Consider the following 11,887-nt stretch of genomic DNA (forward strand, 5'->3'; position numbering starts at 1 on the left):
TAAGAATATTTAGTGAGCCCTGGGCATGGTGACCAAGCACCAACTAGAGTCAAGTGGCACAGCAAGAGATGTGAAGTGGGCTGCAGCAAAAGCAGTGTGGCCAGCAAGGCAAGGGAGGGGATTCTGCCCCTTGGCTCTGCTCTCCTTAGACCCCACCTGCAGTCCTGGGTGCAGTTCTACAGCCCCCAGCACAAGCAGGACATGGAAGTGTTGGAGCCAGTGCAGAGGAGGCCACCAAGATGCTGAGAGGGCTGCAGCAGCTCTGCTCTGAGCACAGGCTGAGAGAGTTGGGGCTGTGCAGTCTGCAGAAGAGAAGGCTTCCAGGAGAGCTTGGAGTGGCCTTGCAGGATCTGAATGGGGCTCCAGGAGGGCTGGTTTATCGCTTGAGGTGCTTTTAGCTTGAGGTTTACCATGCTCTGCTATAGCAAAGATGTGAGCAGTGAGACAGCTAGAAGACCTGGTGAAAAGGTACACTCGTTTTTCTCTGTGGTTACATTTCTTCTTCTCTCACCTTTTGATCTAAAACTCAGAAGGAAGAAGCTAAATTACAAGAAGAGATCAGGCGTCTGAAACAAGAGAAGCAAGCTCTTGAGGTAGACTTGGGACAAGCAAAGAAGGAGAGAGATTTAGCCAAAGTTCAGATTGCCTCCACCTCAGGTAACAAAGAACTTCCTTTGGTTGAATGATGTGGTTCACTCAACAGATGTCACTAAGACCTGCTTCTTAGTAAGATAGCACTTAGTCTGAATGTGTCAGTCCAGTAGCTGAAGGGGGCTACCAAAAAGCTGGGGAGGGACTTTTTAGGCTATCAGGAAGTGACAGGACTGAGGGGAATGGAGCAAAACTGGAGGTGGGGAGAGTTGTTGAGCAGGAGAGTGGTGAGAGCCTGGAATGGGTTGCCCAGGGAGGTGGTTGAGGCCCCATGACTGGAGGTGTTTAAGGCCAGGCTGGATGAGGCTGTGGGCAGCCTGATCTAGGGTAGGGCATCCCTGGCAACAGGGGCAGGGCAACACTGGCACAGGTTGCCCAAGGAGCTTGTGGAGCACAGAAGCACAGAATGTGATCTTTGATCTTCAATCACACTCTGTGCTTCTGTGCTCCATAACCTCCCTGGAGGTGTTCAGGACCAGGTTGGATGAGGCCTTAAGCAACCTGTTCTAGTGGGAGGTGTCCCTGCCTATGGCAGGGGGTTTGGGACTGGCTGATCCTTGTGGTCCCTTCCAGCCCTGCCTGATTCTGTGATTCTATGAATGCATCCAGGCCTTTTCCAAACCATTGTCTAAACTCCTCACAACAGCTACAGTGCACTCTATTAGAAAACCTTTTCTGTTATCCAGCCAAACTCTTTCTTCTTGCCCATTAAGTTTGGTTCTTTCTTCATCTCCAACTGGGCTCTGGAAACAGAGGATTCCATTTCTGTGGCAACTCTCTTCATAAGAAGAGATCACAGAATGGTTTAGGTTGAAAGGGACTTCAAAACTCAGCCAGTTTCAAACCCCTGCCATAAGCAGGGACACCTCCCACTGGAACAGGTTGCTTAAGGCCTCATCCAGCCTGGTCCTGAACACCTCCCTGGGCAACCTGTTCCAGTTTCTCACCACCCTCACTGTAAAGAATTTCTTCCTCATATCCAATCTAAATCTGCCCTCCTCAAGCTTCAGGCCATCCCCTCTCATCCTGGCACAACAAGGCCTTGTAAAAAAGTCCCTTCCTGGCTTTCCTGTAGACCCCCTTCAGGTATGAAGGGAAGTTTTGTGCTTTTCAGATACTGTCACATTTAAGATCCTAATCAGGGATTGGTTTTAACACTGCAGCGAGAGAATTAGTAAAAGCCTTGAAATATGCTGAGAAAGAGAATTCTTCAGTGCAGAGTTACTAATAAAAGAAGACCTAAGGGTGTTTTATTCTTGTAGATGAGAAGTCTCATGAGTTTAAAGTGATGGAAGAATCTTACAAGCAGGAAATCACTCATTTGAAGAAGAGACTTCAGTGGTATGCAGAAAATCAGGACCTCCTGGACAGGGATGCAGCTCGTCTGAAAGATGCTAAAGAAGAGATTGAGAAACTGAAGCTGGAGGTGATCATATTTAGCTTTATTTAAGAAGCTTACAGCATTTCTTTTCCAACCTGGACTTAAACACCTCCAGGGAGGGAGCAACCTGGTCCTGAACATCTCCAGGGAGGTTGTGGAGCACAGAAGCACAGAATATGATCTTTGATCACACAGTTAACTTGAGACACTGGCACAGGTTGAGGATTGTGAGACACTGGCACAGGTTGCCCAGGGAGGTGTTCAGGACCAGGTTGGATAAGGCCTTGAACGACCTGTTCTAGTGGGAGGTGTCCCTGCTTATGGCAGGGGGTTGGATCTGGCTGAGCTTTGAGCTCCCTTCAAACAACCATTCTATGACTCTGTTCTCTATGTAGTAGAGGAGTATTTGGCACAGGTGTCTTAACTGTCATTTCTCATCCTTGCTGCCAGGGTAATCAGCCTCCTCTTCTCCAGCCTGCACAGCCCCAGCTCCCTCAGCCCCAGCTCCCTCAGCCCCAGCTCCCTCAGCCCCTCCTCATAGCCCAGCTGCTCCAGGCCTCTCTCCAGCCTTGTTGCCCTTCTCTGGACACACTCCAGCCCCTCAATATCCTTCCTGGAGTGAGAGGCTCAGAACTGAGCACAGTACTTGAGGTGTGGCCTCCCCAGTGCTGAGCACAGGGGGATGATCCCTTCCTGTCCCTGCTGCCCACCCTCCTTCTTATCCATGGCATTGGCCTTCTTGACCACCTGGGCACTGCTGACTCGTGTTCAGTCTGTCAGCCATTACCCCCAGGTCCATCCCCAAGTCCCAGCTTCCCAACCACACCTCCCCTCGCTTCTGTCCCGTCATGTGTGCCTGCAGTGCTCTTGTACTCCAGCTCAGTGTCTCTCTTCTGTTTCTCAGTCCTGTTTTCTCATGAATTGGCCAGGTGGAGAAGCTCAGAGCTGAGGCTGGAGATCAGAGTGTGCAACAGAAGAAACGTTTGAGAGACAGAGCAGCAGATGCCAGAAGAATCCAGGATCTGGAGCGACAGGTATGCAGTAATAGACCTCCTTCATGTAACCTTCACAGCAGATGGAATCACAGAGTCAACCAGGTTGGAAAAGGCCTCCAAGCTCACCCAGCCCAACCTAGCACCAGCCCTGGCCAGTCAACCAGACCATGGCACTAAGTGCCCCAGCCAGGCTTGGCTTCAACACCTCCAGCCACGGCCACTCCACCACCTCCCTGGGCAGCCCATTCCAATGCCAATCACTCTCTCTGACAACAACTTCCTCCTAACATCCAGCCTGGACCTCCCGTGGCACAGCTGGTAAAGTCTCTTACAACAATTCCTGTCCTTTCATAAGGATAAAGGATGGAATGAAGCCTTATGACAAAGAACCTGGGCTATGGAACACGCAGCACAAGAAAGCTGAGCTCTCCTGCTGCTGTGTTCTGTTAAGCTATTTGCTGATGAGCCTTTTAAAATCCTTTACTGTTAAAACACTTTAGAGCTTCTTGGGCAGAGGATAGAAGCACACTCAAGCTTGCTTTTTATCTTCTCTAAATCCTACTGTCTGTGTTCAGGAACCCCTGACCATTATGACCAATTTCAATCAAATTCTTTCAAGAGCAGGGCTTTAAATGTTACTGGATTCCTACAAAGATTCGTGAGAACTGGGCAGTGGAGACCTTCAAATCCATCCTTCCACAGAGGAGAAGTCAGGTGGCAGTGAGGCTTGCTGAATCTTAGGAGATGGCAGCTGCATTAGATAGGGATCTGAGATAGATGGGAAAGAGCTTCTGCAGCATTCTGATATGAAGAATCATGGAATCATGGAATGGTTTGGGATGGAAGGGACCTCCAAAGCTCATCCAGTCCAACCCCCTCTGCACTCAGCAGGGACATCCTCAACTAGAGCAGGTTGCCCACAGCCCTCTCCAGCCTCACCTTCAATGTCTCCAGGCATGGGCACACAACCACCTCCCTGGGCAACCTCTTGCAGTGTTTCCAGCAGCCTCCTGCTGCAGAACCTGTTCCTAACATCCAATCTCAATCTGCTCTGCTCTAGTTTGAAGCCATTGCCCTCGTCCTGTCCCTGCAGCGCTTTGCAAACAGTCTCTCTGCAGCCTTCTTGCAGCCCCTTCAGGCACTGGCAGGCTGCTGTTAGCTCTGCCCAGAGCCTCCTCTTCTGCAGGCTGCACACCCCCAGCTCCCTCAGCCTGTCTTTGTAGCAGAGCTGCTCCAAGCCCCTGAGCATTTTTGTGGCCCTCCTCTGGACCTGAGAGGGCCTCAAGAGATGAAGTCCTGCCCTGTCAGCTGTAACATTAATGTAAACAATGTGGAATACTCTCTGCATATGCATCTCTGGAGTTCCTCCTCCACCCAGCTCAAGTGGGTGACTTTTGTTCCCATTCTGTCATTTATTTCAGTTCATTTTTCACGAGGGCTCTGTTCTCTCTGACTTCTGTTTTCCTTTTTGATTAGATCAGAGAAATGGAAGGAATCCTAAGAAGAAGGTATCCAAATTCTCTGCCTGCTCTGATTTATGCTGCTGCTGCTGCTGAGAAAACTGATGATCCTTCAGCTAAAGCAAACACAGTTGATTTTTTGGAGAGGAGAATAAAGAAGTTAGAAAGAGAACTGGAAGGTAAAGATGATGAAGCTAAAAAAAGTCTCCGCACCATGGAACAGCAGTTTCAAAAGATAAAGGTAAGAGCTGGAGGCCTGTGGAGTAGTCTGCTCTGCAGGGCACAGGGCTGCTGGCTTCTGACAGAGCAGGGCTGGAAACTGAAGGCACTCAAGGGAAAAAAGTGTTTAAGGCATTTCACAGGATGCCTTAGGGTATTAGGGTTGGAAGGGACCTAAGGATATTAGGGGTTGGAAGGGACCTAAGGAGCTCATCCAGTCCAACCTCCCTGCCAGAGCAGGACCACACAATCTAGCACAGATCACAGAGGAACACATCCAGACAGGCCTTGAAAGGCTCCAGAGCAGGACACTCCACAGCCTCTCTGGGCAGCCTGTGCCAGTGCTCTGGGACTCAGTAAAGAAGTTCCCCCTTGTGTTGAGGTAGAACCTCCTGTGCCGCACAGCCCTTCTAATCCAACCCAAAACAGAGATGTGTATCCTGTCTTATGCTCCAGATGTGCAGGAACTTTAAAGAGGGTAATAAAAGTACAGGGTGCAGTTCTGCAGCCCCCAGCACAGGCAGGACATGGAACTGTTGGAGCCAGTCCAGAGAAGGCCACAAAAATGATCAGAAAGCTGCAGCAGCTCTGCCATGAGGACAGGCAGAATTTGGGCTCTGCAGCCTGGAGATGAGAAGGTTTCCAGGAGAGCTTGGAATGGCCTTGCAGGGTCTGAAGAGGGCTCCAGGAGGGCTGGGGAGAGACTATTGACAAGGTCTTGTCATGGCAGGATGAGGAGGAATGGGTTTGAAGTGGCAGAGGGGAGACTGAATGTGGCTGTTAGGAAGAAGTTGTTTGCAGTGAGGGTGGTGAGAGACTGGCACAGGTTGCCCAGGGAGGTTGTGGAGCACAGAAGCACTGGAGGTGTTCAAGGCCAGGTTGGATGAGGCTTTGAGCAACCTGTTCTAGTGGGAGGTGTCCCTGCCTATGGCAGGGAGTTGGAACTGGCTGAACTTTGAGGTCCCTTCCAACCTAAAGCATTCTATGATTCCATGATACACTTGAAGCAACTGATTGATCTTTCTCCTCCTCCCCTGCCTTAGATCCAGTACGAGCAGAGACTTGTGGAGCTCGAGCAGCTACTTGCCTACAAATTCATGAGTGAGTCACCCAAACTGAATGGTGATAAAGGCAGCTCTACAGAACTTGAACAAGAGCTTCAGAAGCTAAAGGAGACCCATCAGGTCACTGTCAAGAACCTCCAGGCAGAGATTGAAGACCTGAAAAGTCAAAATTGCCAATTAAAGCTCAGAACTAAAAAGGATAATAAAGACTTGGGGCCCGCAGGCTCTCCAGTGAAACAGAGGAACACCAAAGACAAACTGTGGAAGCTGAATGAAGAGTTGCTCAGCAAAAATAAAGAGATCCAAGAGCTTACAAGAACTGTAGAGAAACTTCAGAAAGAAAGGATGGTGCTGCTGTCCAGCAACAACTTGAGAACTAAACCAAACCACAAGGAAAGCTCTGCAGAGATCCTGACAAAGAACTCGGCAGCCGCAGATAAAAGGCACTGCAGCAGCAGCAGCGAACCCTTGGGAAGCGGTTTCAAGGGTGACAGAATGCACCAAGCACAAAGCTTTGCTGGGTCTGAGCTCTCAGAGGTGCTGCAGGAAAATGCAGGTCTGAAAGAGGAGCTGGAAAGGTTATCTCTGGAGATGAAGCAGCAGAGGGTGAAGGCTCAGGCAGCGCTGGCATATTCCGAAAGTAACATTCGGAGGTAAATGCTCAGCAGCTGCCTGCTGGAAACCTGAGTGGAGTGAGGAAGGGACACACAGGCTGTGCTGGGGGCTGCAAGGAGGCTGCAGAGAGACTGTCTGCAAAGGGCTGCAGGGACAGGAGCAATGGCTTCAAACTAGAGCAGAGCAGATTGAGATTGGATGTTAGGAACAGGTTCTGCAGCAGGAGGCTGCTGGAACACTGCAGCAGGTTGCCCAGGGAGGTGGTTGTGTGCCCATGCCTGGACATATTGAAGGTGAGGCTGGAGAGGGCTGTGGGGAACCTGCTCTAGTTGAGGATGTCCCTGCTGAGTGCAGAGGGCTTGGACTGGATGAGCTTTGGAGGTCCCTTCCAATCCAGACCATTCCTTCAACACCTCCTTCCCCTCTGTTCAGGATACAGGAAGACACAGCAGAATACATTGCATCCCTGAAAGCTGCCCATCAGAGGGAAGTGGAGCAGATTCTTTGCCAGCATGCTAAGGAGCATTCTGCCTCTAAAGTGGCTCAACTCAACAGCAGAATTTCAACACAAGAGGTAAGAGCCAGTAGATACCTTCATTGCCCACAGGTAGCTGTTACAGTTACTTCCAAGGGGACACAGTCTCAAGCTGTGCCAGGACAGGTTCAGGCTGGATGTTAAGAAGTTCTCCCCAGCAAGAGTGATTGGCGTTGGAATGGGCTGCCTGGGGAGCTGCATGAGGCACTCGGTGCCAGGGGTTAGTTAATTAGAAGGTGTTAGGTGATAGGTTGGACTCAATAGTTTGGAGCTTGTAGCTGCTCCCTCCCTGGAGTGTTCAAGTCCAAGTTGGATGAGGCTTTGAGCAACCTGTTCTAGTGGGAGGTGTCCCTGCCTATGGCAAGGGGGTGGAACTGGCTGAGCTTCGAGGTCCCTTCCAACCTAAAGCACTCTATGGTTCTATCTCAGAGGTCTTTTCCAGCCTGGCTAACTGTGTGATTCAGGTAGGGTACCTAGGGCCAGCTGTGCAGCAGCCCAGCCAGGTGGCTGCTGAAGGTCTCCAAGGAGGGAGAGTCTGTAACCTTTCTGGACTCAGACACCTGGGCATGGGCTTGGTCACCTTCCTAAGTAAAGAAGGCCACGAGAAGGTCACCTGGGAGCCTTCTGCTCTCCAGACTGAACAGCCCCAACTGCCTCAGTCTCTCCTCACAGCAGAGGAGCTCCAGCCCTCTGCTCATCCCTGTGGCTCTCCTCTGGACACCTTCCAGCACATCCATATCCCAGAATTGAACACAGTATTCCAGGTGAGGTCTCACTGGTGCAGGATCACTTCCCTGGCCCTGCTGCCCACACTGCTCCTGCTGCAGCCCAGGCTCTTAATTGCTCTCTGGGCTGCAAGAGCACACTGCTGGCTCCTGCTGAGCTTCTCCACCACTGCTCACTTGTCCTAGGCATTTGTTTCTGTGAATGACAAACTGTTCTTAATGGGGTTTTGTAGGTACTAATAAAACATCTCCAGGAACAAATGGGTGACCAACAGAGACATCAGGAAGCCCTCTTAGTGTCACAGATGAGAGAGGAGCTGCTACAAAAAGAGGTAGGTTTAAATGGGGGGGTTGTGCTTTATTCTAATAAAGGAGGTTTCACTTTCATCCTTGTACAGCCTCAGGAACCACTGGCTATGCTTTTGCTGTTCCTCGAGTGCTGGCTCGGTGTTGCATCACCTCCTGTTCCAGAGGAGGACTCAGTCTCTCAGCATTGTGCCTCTGCTTAAGTCACTGTCTCACTGATGAAGGAATGTTGCTAATTTTCACTGTATTACTGAGGCTGGAACAGAGCTCTGAGATCCTCCAGCCCAGCCTATGACCTAACACCAGTCCACAGCCATCAGTCCACTGCCCTTAAACCCCTCCAAGGACTCCACCACCTCCCAGTGTCTAATTTCCCTTCCCATCAGGAAGTGCTTCCTAACATCCAACCTAACCCTCCCCTGGCACAGCTTCAGGCCATGCCCTCTCCTCTTGGCACAAGTTGCTTGAGAGCAGAGCCTGACCCCCACCTGACTACAACTACCCTTCAGGTAGCTGTAGAGTGTGCTAAGGTCCCCTCTGATTCTTTACTGGGTGAGGGCAGCTAAGGGTTGTAATAAAGGATAAAGACTTCAAAGCTTTCACTTTAGTTTACTTACATTAAGAAAGTGACCAAAGGAGGCTTGGGATGCTAAATGAGTAAGCATCAAGGTAGGGACAGAAGAGAGTGAACCAGCAGAGCCCACCTGCATTTCTGGAGGGTTGCAACATCAGCTCCAAGCCCCTGGCAGAGCTGCTTTGACTTGGCAGTGATGAGACCATTATTAATTTGGGCTGTCTGCAGCATTGTCTTCTCTTCATTCACTCCCTAGAAATACACTGCTACAGTTCACAGCTGATTGCTGTCCACAGTGTGACAAAGGCTTGGGTAAGAAGGATCTTCATCATGATACTCTTCATTGGCTCTTAGTGTGCTTAGGAAGTGTGAAGATCGACTGTTGAATAATCACTTGGTAACGTGTTAGGAACAGGAGTTGTCCTTCCTAGAGGATTTTCATATTCTCAAATGAAAGAGCCTCACCCTGAGCCCCTGTTTAAGCTTCTGAACAATGGAGACTTCTGTGCCCTCCTTCCTGCAGCATGGGACTGGCAGGAGTCAACAAAGCCACTTGGAGAGGGATCTGTTGTACACACAGCGCTAACTGCATCCATTGTCTCCAACTGTAGGTGACAAAACTGCTGGAAGAACTGAGAGAAGCTAAGGAGAGACAAAGTCCTGAAATGAAGCACTTCTTGTGCCTGGAGAGGAAGATCAAGCACATAGAGACCAGGCAGGCAGAAAGGGAGCAGCACATTCAGCAGGTACCCAGCATCTCCCTGCCTGTACTGCTCAAGCAGCTCAGCAGTGGTGCTGTGATCTGATGCTCTCTGCACAGGCTCCTTTGGCCAATTTGGTGCTCTCTGCACAGGCTCCTTTAGCTGATTTGGTGCTCTCTGCACAGGCTCCTTTGGCTGGTTTGATTCTCTTCACAGGCTCCTTCAGCCATAGGGGCCAGGTACTTTCTGATTCAGTCATAGGTTTGTCTCTGGTGCCTGCCGATGCAGTCCCAGGCAGCATGGCCATGCTGTAGTAGCTAAGGTTACCTGTGTATGAGTTATCTATCAGGTGTGTCACTCCCTCACACCCTGAGCTGAGCAGAGGGTTGGACCACAGCACCTCACAAGTGCCTTCCACCTTCTGGCTGGTTCCTGTTTCAGTTACACCAGGGAAGCAGCTCCTGGAAAAGGCTGAGTTTGCAGTGCAGGTGCTTCAGCTGTGATGTGCTCCTCAGCTGAACTGTGCTTTTATTGCCTAGTCCCAGACACCTCATTCAGTCAAAGCCCAGCATCATGAATCACAAACTGCAGTGGGTTGGAAGGGACCTTTCCAAGGTCATCTGGTCCAACCCTCCTGTAGTAAAAGCAGGAACATCTTCAACTAGCTCAGGTCCCTGCTTGCTGCAGTCTAGCACAGAGTGGTTTTGATAAAAGAAACAAGAACAAAGAACCTTTCCCTTCTACACCCTTAAACATTCTGCATTTTGAAGGCTGGATCCAACTGCTTCTGTCTGACCTTGAATGGGTACAAAATTTTGCATTGCTTCTTTTTTCTTTCAAATTTCATAATTTAAGATTTCATCTCATTTTATATTGTGGCCTTTACCCTGATTTTCATCTGCTGAAGGAGCTTCTACCCTCTGGAAATTGTTTTCTAGTTCACATAGATGTGTTTTTCTCAGCACTGCCACCACTTCAACCTGTGCTTTCAGTTGGGATTTCAAAGTAACCTTTACTTAAATAGATGAAGCCATAAACTCACAGAATGGGCTGGGTTGGAAGGGACCTCCAGAACTCATCCAGTCCAACCCTCTGCACTCACCAGGGATATCCTCAACTAGAGCAGGTTGCCCACAGCCACATCCAGCGGCAGGGGGCCACAACCACCTCCCTGTTGCAGTGTTCCAGCAGCCCCCTGGTGCAGAACCTGTTCCTAACATTCAATCTGCTCTGCTCTAGTGTGAAGCCATTGCCCTCCTCCGGTCCCTGCAGCTCTTTGCAAATAGTCTCTCTGCAGCTTTCTGCCCAAAGAAAGGCAACAGGACTGGAAGATCATCCACTCCCCTCCTCCCCAACTCTATTTCTTAGTTTATAGAGTTTGCTTTCCAGTCTTGCAACCAGCACTCAAGAAATGCACTGCTGTGCAGAGCTGTTACTAAAAGGTTTTATTCTCCATACATTTCTACACCAGAGATTCAGTTTCCTTCCAAACAGAGCTTCTCCTCAACATCAAATTACAGCTGCAATAATGATGGCCTTTAAGTGACAGAGCTTTCCTTAAAGAAGCTCTTACAATGATCAGCAGAGTGGAGGTCTGAGAGCTTGTGGCACTTCTATTTTCTGTGGGGTAATTGACTGTGATTAATGTCATGGATTCACATCAGTGTTCATTCAGTCTTTTATCTGCAGAAGCTTCAACCTTTGTGACTGAAAGAGATTTCCTGATAACTCACAGAGACACAGAATTGTCAGGGCTGGAAGGGACCTCAAGAATCAATCAATCCCAACACCCCTGCCATGCCCAGGGACACCTCACACCAGGGCAGGCTGCCCACAGCCACATCCAGCCTGGCCTTAGAAACAGCCAGGGATGAGGCTTCTACCACCTCCCTGGGCACCACTCTCATGCTGAACAACTTCTTCCTAGCAGCTAACTCTGCCTTCCTCTAGCTTAGATCATTCTCCACAGTCCTGTCACTGCCTGACACCCTAAAAAGTCCCTCCCCAGCTTTCTTGTAACCCTCTTCAGATACTGGAGGGCCACAAGAAGGTCTCCTGGGAGCCTTCTCGTCTCCAGACTGAATAACCCAAACCCTCTCAGCCTGCCCTCACAGCAGAGCTGCTGCAGCCCTCTGAGCATCCTTGTGGCCCTTCTCTGGGCAGCTCCCAGCACCTCCAGATCTTTCCTGTCACAGGGGCTCCAGAACTGAACACTGAACTTCAGGTGGGGGCTCACAGACTTGACAATTCACAGCACCTGAGTTTTTCAGCCACAGGTCATCCCCATTTGGGTTATTTCTCTGGCAGTCTGTTCCTTTAATTAACAGATTTCAGTGGCAATTAGAAAAGTTCATTTTGCCTCCAGAGAGGTTTATGAGATATGCTCAGTTTTCTCTCAACTATTCAGAGCTTAAATTGCTGCTTTGGAGAGGGTAGGTTAAATTCTCCAGAGGCTCACTGCTCAGATCTCCCCTTCTGTCATTGATGCAGCTTTGCTAGCAATGGGATTGTAACCACAGAACTGTCAGGGCTGGAGGGGACCTCAAGGATTAGCCAGTCCCAACCCCCCTGCCATGGATAGGGACACCCCACACTAAAGCTTGCTCAGAGCCACATCCAGCCTGGCCTTAAACACCTCTAGGAATGAGGCTTCCACCACCT

At 50.0% G+C, this 11,887-nt stretch overlaps 2 protein-coding genes across 10 annotated transcripts in view; one reads left to right on the forward strand and one right to left on the reverse strand.

The window, feature by feature from the left end:
• The window catches only part of CEP162 (centrosomal protein 162), a 47,183-nt gene that overhangs the window by 34,048 nt on the left and 1,248 nt on the right, over positions 1 to 11,887 (forward strand). For all 5 annotated transcript variants that reach the window (XM_064169465.1, XM_064169469.1, XM_064169466.1 and 2 more), the window contains 8 exons: positions 531 to 657; positions 1,914 to 2,077; positions 2,962 to 3,066; positions 4,504 to 4,728; positions 5,750 to 6,423; positions 6,818 to 6,959; positions 7,879 to 7,977; positions 9,137 to 9,271. In XM_064169465.1, the coding sequence (XP_064025535.1) occupies positions 531 to 657; positions 1,914 to 2,077; positions 2,962 to 3,066; positions 4,504 to 4,728; positions 5,750 to 6,423; positions 6,818 to 6,959; positions 7,879 to 7,977; positions 9,137 to 9,271 (1,671 nt within the window). The remainder of the gene's footprint in view (positions 1 to 530; positions 658 to 1,913; positions 2,078 to 2,961; positions 3,067 to 4,503; positions 4,729 to 5,749; positions 6,424 to 6,817; positions 6,960 to 7,878; positions 7,978 to 9,136; positions 9,272 to 11,887) is intronic.
• MRAP2 (melanocortin 2 receptor accessory protein 2) overlaps positions 1 to 11,887 on the reverse strand; it is a 42,732-nt gene that overhangs the window by 14,815 nt on the left and 16,030 nt on the right. Inside the window, exon 7 of one of the 5 annotated variants that reach the window (XM_064169473.1) lies at positions 3,014 to 3,096. The exons of the other annotated variants lie outside the window; for them this stretch is intronic. The gene's annotated coding sequence lies outside the window, so the exon portion shown is untranslated. Of the gene's footprint in view, positions 1 to 3,013; positions 3,097 to 11,887 lie in introns of those variants that run through there. 5 annotated transcript variants of the gene reach the window in all.

Source organism: Pogoniulus pusillus, chromosome 31 (genome assembly GCF_015220805.1).
Source record: "Pogoniulus pusillus isolate bPogPus1 chromosome 31, bPogPus1.pri, whole genome shotgun sequence".
Classification (NCBI taxonomy): Eukaryota; Metazoa; Chordata; class Aves; order Piciformes; family Lybiidae; genus Pogoniulus; species Pogoniulus pusillus.